This window comes from Procambarus clarkii, chromosome 6 (genome assembly GCF_040958095.1).
Source record: "Procambarus clarkii isolate CNS0578487 chromosome 6, FALCON_Pclarkii_2.0, whole genome shotgun sequence".
NCBI lineage: Eukaryota > Metazoa > Arthropoda > Malacostraca > Decapoda > Cambaridae > Procambarus > Procambarus clarkii.
The window spans coordinates 2,497,862-2,515,037 of record NC_091155.1 but is presented as its reverse complement, the minus strand read 5'-3'; the positions used below and the strand labels follow the sequence as shown (position 1 = coordinate 2,515,037).

Below are 17,176 nucleotides of genomic sequence, written 5' to 3'. Positions count from 1 at the left end.
CCAAGATAAATTGATGGTAGCACCCATAAGGATGACGATATCCGTTATGTAGTCGGAATTTATCTAGGGATCTGCTAGGATAATCTCTTTATGTTTAATTAAGGGGGCATCAGTGCCAAGTATGCAATAAATGAAAACAAGTTCGATTTCAATCAAACTTTTTTGACGAGTTGTATATGAAAAAGGCTTCATCTGGTCCAAGTCTCAGCATCGTAGCATTAATAGGCAAGGGAAAAAAATATTGAATTATATGACAAAATTTTCCAAAATTGTCAAAAATTAACATCAAACATAAGTGTCAACTGAAATCATGTCAAAGACTCTCAGCTATCACAATAGCATATACTAAAAATATTTAATAATTAGTTTTGTCCGAAAACAAATTAGCAAATTTTTTGTTTCTTATTTGTTAATCGGACAATTTCCATGAAACTTATACACCTGACTGAACGTAAGCCTATCTGTAAGGTTGCCAAGGGTGCCAGGAAATTGGTTGATGTCAACGTCAGCCACAGATGACTTTACTTTTTACTTATTTATTTCAAGTAACATAAAAGTCCGTATTACTCTTTCATTTTTTATTCAATATACATGAAACGTACACCTTAAATGGAGAATTTGTCTCTGCAACTCCGTAAAAAGCATTTTTCCCTAAGATCATTTATTGATTTTATAATAGTAATAAACCATGATATATTTGCATAAATTTTTTATGGAACTTTGACTATTTATATTAGTAAAACTAAACGTATTTTAAAAACTCGTCTTGACAGATCCTTTTATTATATGCTAAAGCGATAGAAAAATGTCATAGAAGTTATTCATTTTAAAACTTGTGATTGTTATAACGATTTGAAAATGTGTAAAATTCGTTGAAAAACAAATAAAGGAAAATCTCCTTTTCGATTTAGGCTGCAATACTAAAACTTTGACCAATTACAGCCCTTTTCATTTACAAGTAGTCAAAAAAGATTGGTTGACATTGAACATCTTATAAGAAACGCAGTTATGTCCCCTTAACGAATCTCGTTGTGGCTCTGAGATCAGTCCCTTGTAGCTCTGTCAGCATTGATTCCCCAACAATTGCATTCACTGGTCTTGTATATTATCCTAGATGGACTAGAAGTCTTGCCACCTTGTATTCTTGGTGGTCTGTGTTAGACAAAAATCCATAAATGTTTAGGTTGATTGTACAGTCTCAAGCTGCACATCTTCTGATAATTTCTTTGATAAAAGTTCTCTGGAAACCTTTATCAAACAACCCTCGGGTATGGATCTGGGTTCCTTTATTATATGCAGTTAATTTTGCGGAGGGAAAGTAGTTACTGCAGCAGATTAACACTCAAGGTATTTACATCAATTTGTATCCTACAAAATTGTTGTTGCTGTGGTTGTTTCCTCTGCTTTGGGTTTTGCAGATTGATTAGCACTGCTACTATATTCTCCATAAAGAGTAGTACAGTGTTGTCCCTTACTTCATTTTTTATAACTTCTTAGTTCAGTTGCACAAGTTGCAGGATCATGTTTCTCAAGCAGCATGTACATTTATTAAATTGTTTCAACTTATTATTTCTGCTGTTAAAATCGAATGATTTTCTTCTCAGAATAAATATTTTTGCCTGCCTGGTGCACCCTGTGGCTTTGTCGTCTTGGGTGCTATTGTTACTATTTGCTTTGATGGACTCCCTAAATAAGTGCCTATGCAACTTTGCTTCCATTTAGTTGCTGCTTTGGCTTTGTGCCATTATTTTGGAAATTTTTGGTTCTGTCTGAGGAGACTTCCGTGCCATTTTTCTGTGCTCTAAATTTTCTGTGTCCTCAGACGGGTGACCAACTGTCTTTAAGCCATCAAATATCTCTTGTTGAGATAATATGTCCTTTCTCTAGTGTGAGCACATTATGGACAATGTCTTCAGGTAATTTGTACTCGCCTAGTTTAAACTCCATTCAGAACACCCTACATTAACGTTAGTGCCAAGTGCATTAATAATGATTCTTCCTCCAACCTGAATCTTTGTAAGAAATCAGGTTTGTTACTGGGTGGAAGTAGATCAACTAACTTACAGTAAAGGTTTGCGATTGCCAATTCTGTGTTAGAAAAGTTACGTGTCAACAATTGGACTGTGACATCATAATTGGTTAAGCCTGAATTTACTATTCCAGCTCTCGCTTCCCCTTTAAGCTGGCATTTTAAATATGAGCATTTATTTATTTTATTTATTGATGCCTATGAATTTATGTGGATATCAAAAAGCTGCCAGAAATCATCCCAGTTTTCATGTAGCTCAGTATAAGTGGGTGGACTAAGCTGTGGTTGTGATGGCATTAAATCTGGTGCAACACCTGTCTTTGAATTAGTACTTTTATATCTAGTAGGCATCCTTCAGTCTCAGAAGACTATGGAGTTGCGCTCTGGTTGTCAATCCTGGTGCAGCGTCTGGTGTGACTGATGAGGCCGATCCGAGAATGGCAGTTCATCTCACACTGAGCACAAACAAAGTCTGATTCTGGTCTGTCTTCCAGGCTACCGGCTATCCTTCTCTGTCTCTTTGCCTCCGATTTCTTGGCAAGTGACTCCTCGAACTTGGAGAGACCTCTTTAAATAGACTGCCCCCAGGCTGAATGGTTTGCGGCCAGTGTTTCCCACGTAGTAAGACCGACGTTCATGGCTTTCAGGTCCCTCTTGCATACATCTTTGTACCGTAGCTGGGGCTTGCCTGTTGGACGCTTTCCGTGTCAGCTCTCCATACAGGAGATCCTTGGAGATCCTGCCGTCGCCCATTCGCACCACGTGCCAGAGCCAATGCATTCGTGTCTGTTTCAGCATTGTGTACATGCTGGTGATTCTAGCTCTCCCCAGGACGTTGTTGTTTGTCACCTTGTCCTGCCAGGTGATGTCGAAGATGTGTCTAAGGCAGCGCATGTGGTAGGCATTCAGCTGTCTTTCCTGACGGGCGCGGAGTGTCCAAGACTTGCTGCCATAAAGGAGAGTGATCAGGACACAGGCTCTGTAAATCTGAATCTTTGTATACTCAGTCAGCCTATTGTTGGCCCATACTCTCTTTGTCAGTCTGGACATGGTAGTAGATGCCTTACCAATGCGTTTGTTTAGCTCTGTATCAAGAGAGAGGGAGTCAGAGATTGTGGAGCCCAGGTACACGAAGTTGTGAGCGACTTCCAGTTTGAAATCGGAAATGACGATGACAGGTGGGGAGTCCAGTCCTTGTCCCATGACCTGTGTTTTCTTCAAGCTGATGGTGAGTCCAATAGCTTGACAGGCCTCGCTGAAGCGGATCATGAGCTGTTGGAGGTCTTCGGCTGAGTGGGCAGTGACTGCTGTGTCGTCAGCAACAAGGAAGTCACGCAGACACCTCAGCCGAACCTTCGTCTTGGCTCTCAGCCTGGCGACGTTAAAAGCTTTCCATCCTAGCTGGTCCGGAGGTAATGTCTTCCGTGGCAGATCCGAAGGCGTGATGCTGCATAACTGCGAAGAAAATCCCGAATAGGGTTGGAGCCAGGACGCAGCTCTGCTTTACTCCACTTCGGATGTAAAAGGCGTCTGATGTTAGGCCATCAATGAACACGGTGCCCTTCATGTTTTCGTGGAAAGATCTGATGATGCTGATGATCTATGAAGGCTACGAAGAGTGGCTGCTTCTGTTCCTTGCATTTCTCCTGCAGTTGTCTGAGGAAAAAGACCATGTCGATGGTGGACCTGTTAGCTCTGAATCCGCATTGTGATTCTGGATAGACTCTGCAAGTACATGGAGCCTCTTCAATGTGACTCGAGCAAACAGCTTTCTGACAATACTGAGGGAGAGAGGTTCCACGGTAATTGTTGCAGTTACTTCGTCACCTTTATTCTTATACAACATGACGATGTTGGCGTCCCTCATGTCCTGTGGCACCTCTCCTCCTTCCCAGCAGAGGCAGAGAAATTCATGCAGCTCCATGAGCATGCTACCTCTGCAGCACTTAAAGATCTCAGCAGGAATACCGACTTTTCCAGGAGCTTTGGCATAAGCAAGGGGGTCTAGGGCCTCGCTGAGTTCTTCGAGAGTCGGTTCGCTGTCGAGCTCCATTAACACAGGCAGGCACTCACTGGCGCTCAGTGCGTCTACGGTGACCACATTCCCCTTGGCGTATAGCTCAGAGTAGTGCTCGACCCACTGCTTCAGCTGCAGTGTCTGGTCCTGAATCACCTCGCCTGTGGCAGATTTCAGAGGAGTGGTCTTCTTCTGGATTGGGCCGAGGGCTTGCTTGATGCCGTCATTCATTCTCCTTACATTGCCTGTTTCTGCTGCAGTCTGTATCTGGAAGCAGAGCTGGAGCCAATAGTTGTTGGCACATCGCCTGTTGCTCTGCTGCACGGCCTGAAGGATCTGTAAGTTGTGCTGATTTGGGCAGGCTTTGTAGGCTGCCAAGGCATTTCTCTTCGCTTAGATGGCAGGTGTCATTTCTTCCGAGTGAGCTTCGAATCAGTCTGCCAACCTGCTGGTCTTCTTGCCAAAGGTGGACATGGCAGCATTGAACACAGCATCTCTGAAGTGCTCCCATCTTTTACAGGCGGTGACCCCGGCTGGGCCAGGGAGAGCTTCCTCGAGCATACGTGCAAAATCTTCAACCTTGTCCTGGTTGCGGGTCTTGGTGGTGTCGACGCAAGGTCTGCCCGCCTTTTTCGAGTGATGAATCTTCTTTGTTTGCATCTTGACCCTGCTACATACTAAGGAGTGGTCGGTGTCACAGACATCACTGGTAGCTACGCGTAATCTTGACGCTGGATAGACTTGCACACTTGGTAAGAATCAGGTCAAGCTGGTGTTGGTGACACAGGGACCATGAAGGCAGCAGAGTTCTAGCAGACGTTGCCCGTTCTCATTCATCCTCCCTATGCCGAATTGACCCAGACAAGTGGGCCAAAAGTTGTGATCGGCACCCACTCTGGCGTTGAAGTCGCCGAAGATGAACAGTGACTCCTTTACAAGGATTCTTGCTATGACTCTGTTGAAGTCATCATAGAATTTTTCCTTTGCCTCTGCCGGAGAAATGAGGGTTGGTACATGTACACTAACTACATTGACTGGTCCTGTTTGGGAGTGCAGTTGCAGAGACAGAATTCATTCGGTCTCCTCCGTCGGTGGCATAAGGTGCCCCAATAGTGCATTCCTGACGGCAAATCCCACACCATGTTCTCTGGTCTCATTTGGAGGTTTTCCTTACCAGAAGAAAGAGAAGGCCCTCTCTCTCACAGATCCTGATCATGGAAGCCTAGTCTCTTGGAGAGCAACAATATCCATCTGAAATTTGCTCAGCTCCCTATCGATGATTACTGTTTTTCGGGCATCGTTGGTTTCTTGCAGGTCGTCAGAGAAACCTTGTGTCAGTGTCCTGACATTCCATGTGCCCAGCTTTAGGGCAGTTGATATTTTCTTTTTGGATTTAGTATTACTTGGTATAAAGTTGTTGGGCCGCTTGTCAATTTTCACCCTAAACCCCACCCACCCAGTGAAGTTAACAGACCGTGGTGATGCAACACCTTATTGGCTGGGGTTTGCCCAGCTATAGGTGGGCGGTAGCTGCCCAGTGGGGTGCGATGACTCCTCCCACCGTGGGAAGCAACCCCTGATGTTGCACTCTTCGCCAATCGAGCAGAAGACTTAAAACCGGTAGACTGTCACTTCCCGAGTTGGTTCAGCACTGTGAGGAGAAGCTGGAGTGTCCTCTCCAGTGCGGAAAGCCTCGGTAGGTAGATATGGAGGAGAAGCTGTTATCCATGCAGCAGGTCCCCCCTCTCCACGTTGCTGATATTATCCAATGGAAAGGCAAATGCCAATACACATAGCCCCAACACCGTCGCAGGAGCTACCAGAATGAGGTCAAAGTCAACAACGAACTGCCTTAAGGGCTCCAACTCCGGATTTTTCCTCGAGGTTGACTCCTGAAGCCTTTCCCAAGAGAGGGGTATGGCCGCTCAGCAGCAGAGGTTTGAAATCAGGGTTTTCCTTCCCCTAGATGGGCTGCCTTCCCAGGCTATCGAGTCCAATCTACCCAGAGCAGCTGGTTTTAAGGTGCCAGAGGCACGCCCTCTTCCATTCTCCTGTCAGTAAAAGCAGCTCCGCCAGACTTAAAGACTAAGCCACCCGTGCAGGCCAGGAGTTGGACTTGGTTGTCAGAGGCTATTTGAGATGCATGCCGTATAGGAGCTTTTTATAGGTCATGGGAGCTCGTCCCCCATTACCACCCTCTTACTATGACAACCCATTGGAACCACTTTTATATTTATATTGTGCTTATATTGAAATTTTATATTGTGCAAGCATAGCCGTGACTGGATCTAATTTGGCCTGAGTATCATCTTCATACTTGGCCATAATGTCCCTAATATCATCCATATCTGCACCTGCAGTTTTGGCATCTGTTAGTACAGCCAAGGAAGTCTCTATTTGTCTTTCGACTTGTTCAAATTTGACAAATCCTCGCATTTCTTGATCTGTCTGGTAAAATGGTCTTTCATATCTGCAAAATTTTCTCGTATGTGTTTCTACAGAAGCCATGATTAATGAATCCCCGTGGATTCAACTGGTAACTTGAAGTGAAGTGAATTCAACTGGCAGTCCCCGTGGCGAAGTGGTAACGCACTCACCTGGTGCTTCACAAGCGTTCTGGCCTGGGTTCGTATCCTGGCCGGGAGGATTTACATGGCGCCAATCCTTAACTGTAACCTCTGTTCACCCAGCAGTGAATGGGGTACATCATGGTCAAACGATTTTTGGCGGGTCGTATTCCGGGGAAAATTAAGATTAAGGACTTACCCGAAAGGCTATACGTGCTAGTGGCTGTACAAGAATGTAAGAATGCTTGTATAAACAAAAATAACTGGCTGTGCTCACCGACTTCAAATTATTACCTTAAGGCTAAGCATATGTGTTCATGTGTGATTATTTTGATGGCTGATTAAGTTTTATTAATAGGATTTGATTTCTGAATCTAGCTCCTCATTACCACAACAGAATCTTGGTAACAGAACTTTTCACAGCCCCCAAAAGTGAAACCTTTTTATTAAATTGCAAAAAGCACCTGAGTGCACCTCTTGTACAAAATTATTTCTCATTAGTATAATACCTTCTGGCATATTACTTTCCACACCAAGCTTGCGTTCAGCAGCTTGCTTAATACTACCGTAATTACTTAAGAGTTAAAAACAACTAGTGCTTAAACACTAACACAATACTAAAATTGTGCTAACACAATAAGATAAATAAACAGCAGTTACTATTTGTGCTTTAAATAAACAGCAGTTACTTACCTTGAGATTACCTTGAGGTGCTTCCGGGGCTTAGCGTCCCCGCGGCCCGGTCGTCGACCAGGCCTCCTGGTTGCCGGACTGATCAACCAGGCTGTTGGATGCGGCTGCTCGCAGCTTGACGTATGAGTCACAGCCTGGTTGATCAGGTATCCTTTGGAGGTGCTTATCCTGTTCTCTCTTGAACACTGTGAGGGGTCAGCCAGTTATGCCCCTTATGTGTAGTGGAAGCGTGTTGAACAGTCTCGGACCTCTGATGTTGATAGAGTTCTCTCTCAGAGTACCTGTTGCACCTCTGTTTTTCAACGGGGGTATTCTGCACATCCTGCCATGTCTTCTGGCCTCATGTGATGTTATTTCTGTGTGCAGGTTTGGGACCAGCCCCTCTAATATTTTCCACGTGTAAATTATTATGTACCTCTCCCGCCTGCGCTCAAGGAAGTACAGTTTTAGGCTCTTTAGTCGGTCCCAATAGTTTAGATGTTTTACTGAGTGGATTCTAGCAGTAAAGGATCTCTGCACGCTCTCCAGGTCAGCAATTTCTCCAGCTTTGAAAGGTGCTGTCATTGTGCAGCAGTACTCCACTCTAGAGAGCACAAGCGTTTTGAAAAGTATCATCATCGGTAGAGCATCTCTAGTGTGAAAAGTTCTTGTTATCCAACCTGTTATTTTTCTTGCAGTTGTGACGGCTACTTTATTGTGTTCTTTAAAGGTATGGTCTTCCGACATGAGTACCCAGATCCTTTACATTGCCTTTTCGTTCTATGTTATGATTTGCCTGAGTTTTGTAGGTGGTTTCCGTTTTTATATTTTCATTTTTTCCATAGCGCATGAGCTGGGACTTATCTTCGTTAAACACCATATTATTTTCTGTAGCCCATAGAAAGACCTGATCTACATCTGACTGGAGGTTCGCCGTGTCCTCTATGTTGCCTACTCTCATGAAGATCCTAGTGTCATCTGCAAAGGATGATACAGTGCTATAGGTTGTGTTCTTGTCTGTCCGATATGAGGATGAAAAAAAGTACTGGAGCAAGCACAGTACCCTGGAGGACTGAGCTCTTCACGGTTGATGGGCTGGATTTTATTTTGTTGACTATTACACATTGGGTTCTGTTGGTCAGGAAATTGTAGATCCATCTGCTTATTTTTCCGGTAATTCTTTTTGAATGCATTTTATGTGCAATAACACCATGGTCACATTTATCAAAAGCTTTTGCGAAATCTGTGTAAATTACATCAGCGTTTTGTTTGTCTTCCATAGCATCTAATGCCATATCATAGTGGTCCAGCAACTGCGACAGGCAAGAGCGCCCTGTTCTGAAACCATGTTGTCCGGGGTTATGGAGATGCTGTGATTCCATGTATTTTGTGATCTTACTTCTTAGCACTCTCTCAAAAATTTTTATGATGTGCGATGTTAGTGCTATCGGTCTGTAATTTTTTGCCTCTGCCTTATTTCCTCCTTTATGAAGTGGTGCTATCTCTGCTGTTTTTAGTATATCAGGAATAACGCCAGTATCTAGGCTTTGTCTCCACAGAATGTGGAGGGCCTGCGATAGTGTTTTTTTTACAGTTCTTTATGAATATGGAGTTCCAAGAATCCGGGCCTGGTGCAGAGTGCATAGGCATACTGTTTATGGCTTCTTCAAAATCCAGTGGAGATAGGGTGACGTCTGATATATGATTTGATGTTGGTATCATATCCATGAAAAATTCATTTGGGTTATCAATCTTTAGTGTGTTTAATCTCTCGCTGAAAACAGAGTCGTACTGCTTCCTCAGTAGCTCGCTCATTTCTTTGTTGTCATCGGTGAAAGTTCCTTCTCCCTTTCGCAGGGGCCCGATACTAGATGTGGTTTTTTATCTTGATTTTGCATAGGAGAAAAAATATTTCGGATTTCTCTCTATTTCACTGATGGCCTTTTGCTCTCTCTGCCTCTCCTGGGTTTTGTATGATTCTTGTAGCTTCCGTTCAATTGTTTCTATTTCTCTACCTAACCTTTTTCGCCGTTCTTGAGATAGGGTGCGACTCTCAAGTTGTTCCGCGATTCGTTTTCTTCGCCTATATAGGGAACGACGTTCCCGTTCCAATGTGCATCTCTTCCTCTTTTTTTCTTAGAGGTATGCGGTTTGAACATATTTCTAGTGCTACTGAGCTTATTTTTTCCAGGCACTGGTTCAGGTTTGCATTTTCTAGCTGTTCTTCCCAGTTTATTTCTGTGAAGTCCTGGTTTATTTGCTCCCAGTTTATTTGTATATTATTGAAGTTGAATTTGCTGAAATCTCCTCCACCGGGAATTTGGACTGGTTTTGAAGGTCTACTCCCCATGGTTGTCATAACTTCAATTAAGTTGTGATCTGAGTAACAGGTATTTGTAATCATTATGTTCCTGATCAATTCATCATTATTAGCGAAAATGAGGTCCAGCGTGTTCTCCTTCCTAGTTGGTTCTACTATTTGCTGGTTTAAGGCAAACCTGTCGCACATCCGTACTTATGATTTCATGTGTAATAATATTGAGCCACTATATTTCATTATGTTTTTATAATGAACTAACTAGCTGTCACTTAAAGTAAGACTAGGCTAGGTTTATGTTAGGTTAAATTACGTTAGACCAGGTCAGTGTGAAGTATAATACTCGACAATCTAGTTCGAAGTCGACCAATGTACGATTTATTTGACTCCCTCAATCTATCTATATAAAAAAAATAGAAATGTTCGTTTGTTCAAAATCGCTAATCTCCGAAAGTTCTTCACCGATTACTTTGAAATTTTCACACAACGTTCCATTCGCATCTGAGCGGGTTTTTATATACATATTATATAGATGTCACGTGTGTGACGAGAAAAAAATATGCTTCTTTGGAAAAACTTTTTTTTCGTGGGTTTTTCATGTGAGGGAAATCTTCGAAACCTCTTTACCGATTGCTTTGAAATTTTGACACACTTTGCATTTTAATAGGTGTGTGTTTTTATGTACCTACTATATACATGCCTCACCTGTGACAGGAAAAAATATTTTTTTTTTAAACAGCGCCATCTGTTGTACGTAAGAGTAACACACGCTGTTGTTACGGTCACTATGGACCAGTAACCAGGTTCTTGATGGATGAACCGTCTTTGTAGTATCCGACCCCAAGTCGTTAATACGGTTTCAAGATTTGGCTTTATAGTGCAATGAATAAATAAGTGGGCGATGAACAAAACACTGTTCCCTTCACCAATGTATTTACACTTAAACCCTTAATTATAATAAATAGACTATTAATACACTTATGTACATCGGTATATCTTTCCCTCAGGACACTGGGCGCTCACATACAGTGTTTGCCAACCCCAGCGTTTCTCTCACCCAGTACCTTGTCCAACCGTACTGGGAAACACTGGCGAGTTTCACTTTGTATGTCGGCCAGCCCACCGACACAGTATCACGAGATGCCTATACCCTCGACCGCTCTCCAGCCACTTGCTGGCAGAGGACCTCAGCCACACGCTGATCAGGGCCACCAAACAAACAATACAGGGGCAGCGAACCCCTGGCAGAAGCCTCTAGCGACCGGCTAGCAGTGCTTCCCAACAGGCACCTCACTGTCGTCCATTTCTCTCTTTAGCCAGTCCTTGGGTACGCCGATCTCTGCCAATACTATGTAATCAGCAGTCAATACACTGCTTCAGATTGGCGGCGGCTTACTTAGTGGTCTTCCAGAACTAAATCAAGAGAATGTAGGCTGCCCAACCACCCCCACACGTCACTTCTGTGGAGACAAACACGTCATCAGTTAACTGGACAGTACACTGGGGAAACCAGGTAACACTTACTGGGGTGGGGGGGGGGTTGACATTATGCACGTAGCACAATCTAGGTGACGCTGATCTTGATCCGCCACCTCACCAGAGGTCATCCACAACAGCCTCTGGCTGGCCAAGGCAGGACACTGGAGCTATTTGCGCTGTCACGCCAACACCAATAGATGGGGTTATCTACGTAGCGTCCAATTCCAGGGGAGTTTGAGTGCAGATCCATAGATGGCGCTGAAACTGCCACTCTACACTCCGTAACAACTGTAATCTCTGAAAATTCTTCACCAATTGCGTTAAAATTTTGACACAGCTTTCCATTCGAATACACGCGTGGTTTTTATATACCTACTATATTGATGCCACACTTGTGACAGATAATAACATACTTTTTTTTTAAACAGAGCTATCTATTGCATGTAATAGCAACACACGTTATACTAAATATGTTACGATTCCATTTCAATGTTTCCGATTGCATTGATAGATTGAATTTTCATAGATTTTGATTTATTAATTTTGACAATTATTTTGTGTTATATTGCATTGGAATTGAGCTGTTTTGTTTACCATACCGTTCATTTCGTGAGTATAATTTATTTTTGTATTTTCATTGTTTTATTCGTTTTTTAACTTTTTATTATATTTCAGTGATGGGAACATCAGATTATTTGATGTTCCCACTTGTCTTATGGCAACATCATATCATTTGGGAGTGCATCGGACGAGTGGGGAATGGTGGGGAGGATGAGGGGATGGGAGTGGGTGAGGATGAGGGGATGGTTGTGGGGAATGGTGGGTAGGATGAGGGGATGGGAGTAGGGAATAGTGGGGAGGACGAGGGGACAGGGCAGGGGGTAATGGTGGGGAGGATGAGGGGATGGGGGAGTTGGGAATAGTGGGGCTGAGGGAATGTAGAATGGTGAGGAGGGCAAGGGGACAGGGAAGTGAGGGATAGAAGAAGGATGGGGGAGGGAGGAATGGTAGGGACGATTAGGGGATGGGGGAGTGGGAGATGGTGGGGAGGACGAGAGGATGCAGGAGTGGAGGATGATGGGGAGGACAATTGGACGGAGGGGAGGGAAATGGTGGGGAGGACTAGGAGACAGGGGGAAGGTTGCTGTGGCTCGGCAACGCACATGCATTGCTGAGCCACAGCAATGCGTGGCCAGGTACAGCAGTTGCTGAGCCACAGCAATGCGTGGCCAGGTACAGCAGTTGCTGAGCCACAGCAATGCGTGGCCAGGTACAGCAGTTGCTGAGCCACAGCAATGCGTGGCCAGGTACAGCAGTTGCTGAGCCACAGCAATGCGTGGCCAGGTACAGCAGTTGCTGAGCCACAGCAATGCGTGGCCAGGTACAGCAGTTGCTGAGCCACAGCAATGCGTGGCCGGGTACAGCAGTTGCTGAGCCACAGCAATGCGTGGCCGGGTACAGCAGTTGCTGAGCCACAGCAATGCGTGGCCGGGTACAGCAGTTGCTGAGCCACAGCAATGCGTGGCCGGGTACAGCAGTTGCTGAGCCACAGCAATGCGTGGCCGGGTACAGCAGTTGCTGAGCCACAGCAATGCGTGGCCGGGTACAGCAGTTGCTGAGCCACAGCAATGCGTGGCCGGGTACAGCAGTTGCTGAGCCACAGCAATGCGTGGCCGGGTACAGCAGTTGCTGAGCCACAGCAATGCGTGGCCGGGTACAGCAGTTGCTGAGCCACAGCAATGCGTGGCCGGGTACAGCTAGTAATTATTAATATTAAGAGATTCGAGAGTTGGAGTCTCCTAGTGCCCTGACACCTTTCAGAGTTGTTGCTCTGAAAGCTGCCAGGACACGGTAACAGAGACTGACCAAAGACTACCATCAAAGTCTATCGTTCATAGGCTAACCCCAGACTGCTTGTCTTATGTCAGATCTTTCAAGAGTAAACAATTTTTCATTCTAGACTCTAGAGTGCCAATCATGACTCTTTGTTTGTTATCTCTCAGGGCGGAGTGTGCCAGAGCCCACGAGACAGACCTGGAGGACCCTGACTCTCCCCGTGGACTTACACACTTCGGCAAGGTGAGAACAATATTGACCCTTCGTGGTTAGTCAATATATAAAATAACTATCCATTCATTATTCATCAATTATTATTCAGTCTTTTTAATGCTCTATAATTATGCTCAATCTTCATATTTCATTCTTGTTTTACTTCTGAAAATGGATTTCCTCATGTCAGTCAATACAATTTCAGTCATTGTTTACATTCATAAAATTCTTTATTATTTATTGGCAATCTTAGATAAATATTATTTTTCATAAAAAATACAATTTGGCATGATTCAAATGTGGCCTTATTAACCCGACATTTGGGGGTCAGTTGAGAACTTTCTTGAAAGGTTGTGTGCTAGTGTTTGACATATTGAAATCTGCCCGAAACGCTGTGCGTACTAGTGGCTTTACAAGAATGTAAATACTGTACTATCCAATGTATTCTCACAAACCCAATGTACCTTCTTGTATATATATAAATAAATAAATAAATAAATAAATAAATTGAAGTACGGAGAAGAAGTATGTGCGTGTGTATTTACTACTTGCTATTTGTGTCTGCAGAATCGAGCTATTAGCTCCTGGACCCCACCTTTGTAACTTATCTAACTTATCAAATTTTTCTTTATTATATCTGCTACATATATTTCTCTCTAAAACACACACACACACACACACACACACACACACACACACACGAGCGCACACACATTCCTGGGATGCATCCCGTAGCAGATGTCTAACTCCCAGGTACCTATTTACTGCTAGGTGAACAGGTGCATCAGGTGAAAGAAACTCTGGTAATTTTTTTTTTCTGCTGCGGCCAGGTATCGAACCCGGGCCTTTACGACTACGACCTTTTAGCGCTTTCCACCCAGTCGCGAGGCCCCTCCCCAGTGTGCGTGTTTGCATGTAATTACCTAAATGTAGTTACAGTATGAGAGGTACGCTCGTGGTGTCCCGTCTTCCCAGCACTCTGTCATACAACGCTTTGAATCTACTGACGGTTCTGGCCACGACCACCACCACCTCACTTGTTCATTATAGCTTGGTTAGTCTCATCTATTAAGACTCCAACTGGGTTGTTGTTTTTTTTTTGGGGGGGGGGGGGGTTAACCTCTTGTATAGGCATAGAAGAATTTTGGATCTTTCTTTATGTTTTGGGCAAAGTTTTCTTTCGTAGATCCTTTTGGCTTATCTGATTTTCTGGGTGGCCGAGTTTAGTGCCCCTTTGTATAACTCATAATCAGTGATGTCCATCGTGGATTTATACATTCTCCAGAGGTTTCTCTTGGTTACCAATGCTTGTTTTACGACCTGTGTCATCCATCTAGTTCCCTTTCTTCATTTCGCCACATACTTTTTAACGAGTTTCTCTTTCATTCCTTGACAGTCACCTCGGTGGCAATGTAGAAATTCATCACCTTTGACCTTTATGTGGGTTAGCCCTCATACAGCATGTGGGCTCTGCCACATGCTGTATGAGGAAGGAGGCCTGCACAAGGTCGAAACATCGTTCACCTTCTGCTTGTGATACTAGGTTGATCCAGTCTTTGGTCTCGTGGTTAAAGTCCCCCATTATTAGGGGTTTGGGTTTCAGATGCCGCATTGACAACATTTTGTAGATCTGCAATTTCTTCTGCGGCTGTTCAGAGGAGCTGTTCGCAAGATGCAACTGTGTGACGGCTCTCAGCTTGACTATGTAAACAGATTCAAATACCTTGGCCTTGAGCTGCCACTGTATGGTCCTCTTGTATTCAGATTCTGTCGTCAGTATAAGTCATATATTCGAGAGGCTCCGAGCTCTCAAGATTGTTGCAGGTTATCACTCAGGCTATGGTGCCAATGTCAGCATTGTCAAAATGATGTACCTTGCATACTTCAGATCTTTAGTGGATTATGCTGCTCCTCTGCTTTCTTTAATGCCTGAAAGAAAGCTTGGAAGGCTTGACAAATTGCAGAACGAAGCCTTGATCCTTGGGTGCCCTCGTACCACAAAGATAACATGAGAAAGGAGCTTAATATTCCGAGCGTTGATGATCATGTTACTGAAATAAACTGTCGAAATTGTATAAAACTGCTTCTGGTAGCTCATCCTAACAGAAGCCCTCCAGAATTTCTTTATTGAAAGTTAACATTATTCCAAATAGATAACTAAAACTGCAACTGAACTCAGAATGTATCAAATTTATAATTTGTACCAAAAGAGCCAACAACGGCACTTTCCTGCACCGTGGGAGATTACACCCTGTCCAATTTTAATCCCCTCCCTTTCCACCCAAGACGCAAATTAGAGATCAGCCCAAGCTTCGTCTTGAGGCAAAGTTGACCGCCTTAAGCCATATTGATGCTCTGTCCACAGAGCCTTCTCTCTCTCAAACCATATACACTGATGGTTTCCTACACTGCCTAATGGGTGCAGCTGGAAGTGCAGTTGTCCTGACAATGGGCAATGGCTTATATTTTGAGTGGGGAATCCGTATAAACAACTTTGCCTCAACCCTTCAGACAGAACTATTTGCCTTGCTTCTTGCACTGAAATGTGTACGTCTCCAAAATTGATACATTAATTGTAAGTGACTCTTTATCATTCTTAATTGCTCTCAACTCTTTAAGACATAACTGTAACATGCTCGTGTCCGAAGCTAGACACAAATACAACAAAATTATTAATGTTGGTAATAGGTGTCCATTTGATGTGGAGTTCAACATGAGTCCATTTTATGGTGGCCTCCGAATGCATGATAGACCCGTTGAATTAGCCAAAGAATCTGCCTTTAAACGTGAAATTGAGATTGTCCTTGGATTCTCAATAAGCAGTATGAGAGCAATAGTACACAAAGAACTTCAACAAAATAAAATAGTACACAAAGAACTTCAAGAAAAGACACCAGTAATTCCATCTATCATCATACTATCATGCAAGAGGAGCCACACATCTATGGATCATCCAATAAAATCAGCAGACTTCTATATGTTACTACTGCTCGGGTTAAACTCAGTTACAAGTATCTCTGGGAATTCTCATTATCTGCTGATGTAGACCTGACCACATGTAAACTGTGTCAAACTTATTCGCACACCCTCCGTCACTATGTGATGGAGTGCAAAAAGATACGTGAATTCAGAGACAATTCTATAGCAAAATTTTCAGAGATGTGAAAATATTTCATTCGAAATGATCTGCTACCAGAAATCTTAGCAAAATATCCCCAGTTTGCTAACTGAAGGTAGTAACTAAGTGATTGTAACCTATCCACTGCTGTCCACTGGATGGGGGGGCGGTGTGTAGGATAAACATATCAACTGTGCAACTACCTCCCCATATATGTCGGTTGCTTAATTTAGAAACTGTATTTGTGTTCGGTCTCGAGCCCATTGTTGATGTGACGATGTGTATTGAATTTTGTAACTAGCTCATCAAGATCGCTAACTAGCTTAGCTAAATGAATTGTGGGGTTCAATCCTTGAGCCCATTATGTGTCTCTGTAACACTTCTCACTACCGCCCACAAGATGGGTATATATGTTCCCATATATGCTCCCACTTCCTTTGTCTTTTACTCACCCCTGTCTCTAATGATATTGTTCGTTTGATTTTATGCACTATTTCACAGGTTTCCAATCCCTCACCTTGTAGAAAAAATATTTTCCTCCTTCGTTTCTGTTTCCATTTAGACGTTTCGCTTCAAGGTTTAATTTTAGCATTTCTCTGTTTTCCTTTGAGAAGTTTCGTCTTAATGACCAAAGTTTCCCATCCTCATCATTCTGCAGTTTTCTGGCACTCCTAAGCACTTCTGTCATTTGTTTCAGTCCATTAAATATCACCCTTAAGGGACCATTCTTGCCATTCTTATATTTGCCTATCCTCATAAAATCATTGACGTTTTCCTTTGTTGTGAGGCCTTTTCCTAACCCTACTATTTTCTTAAAGATTTTATTTCTTAAACATTAATTTCCTCTATTTGAGGTATCAGTGAAGTTTCTCTTAGCATATCCTTACCTTACAATATGTTAGCCTGTAGGGTTACTTTAAGTTGTTCA

General features: G+C 43.3%; 1 protein-coding gene across 1 annotated transcript in view; it reads left to right on the top strand.

Moving 5' to 3' along the window:
• The window catches only part of LOC138354707 (dipeptidase 1-like), a 184,276-nt gene that overhangs the window by 129,753 nt on the left and 37,347 nt on the right, over positions 1-17,176 (top strand). The window contains exon 5 of the mRNA XM_069309129.1: positions 13,085-13,160. Coding sequence (XP_069165230.1) covers positions 13,085-13,160 — 76 coding nt within the window. The remainder of the gene's footprint in view (positions 1-13,084; positions 13,161-17,176) is intronic.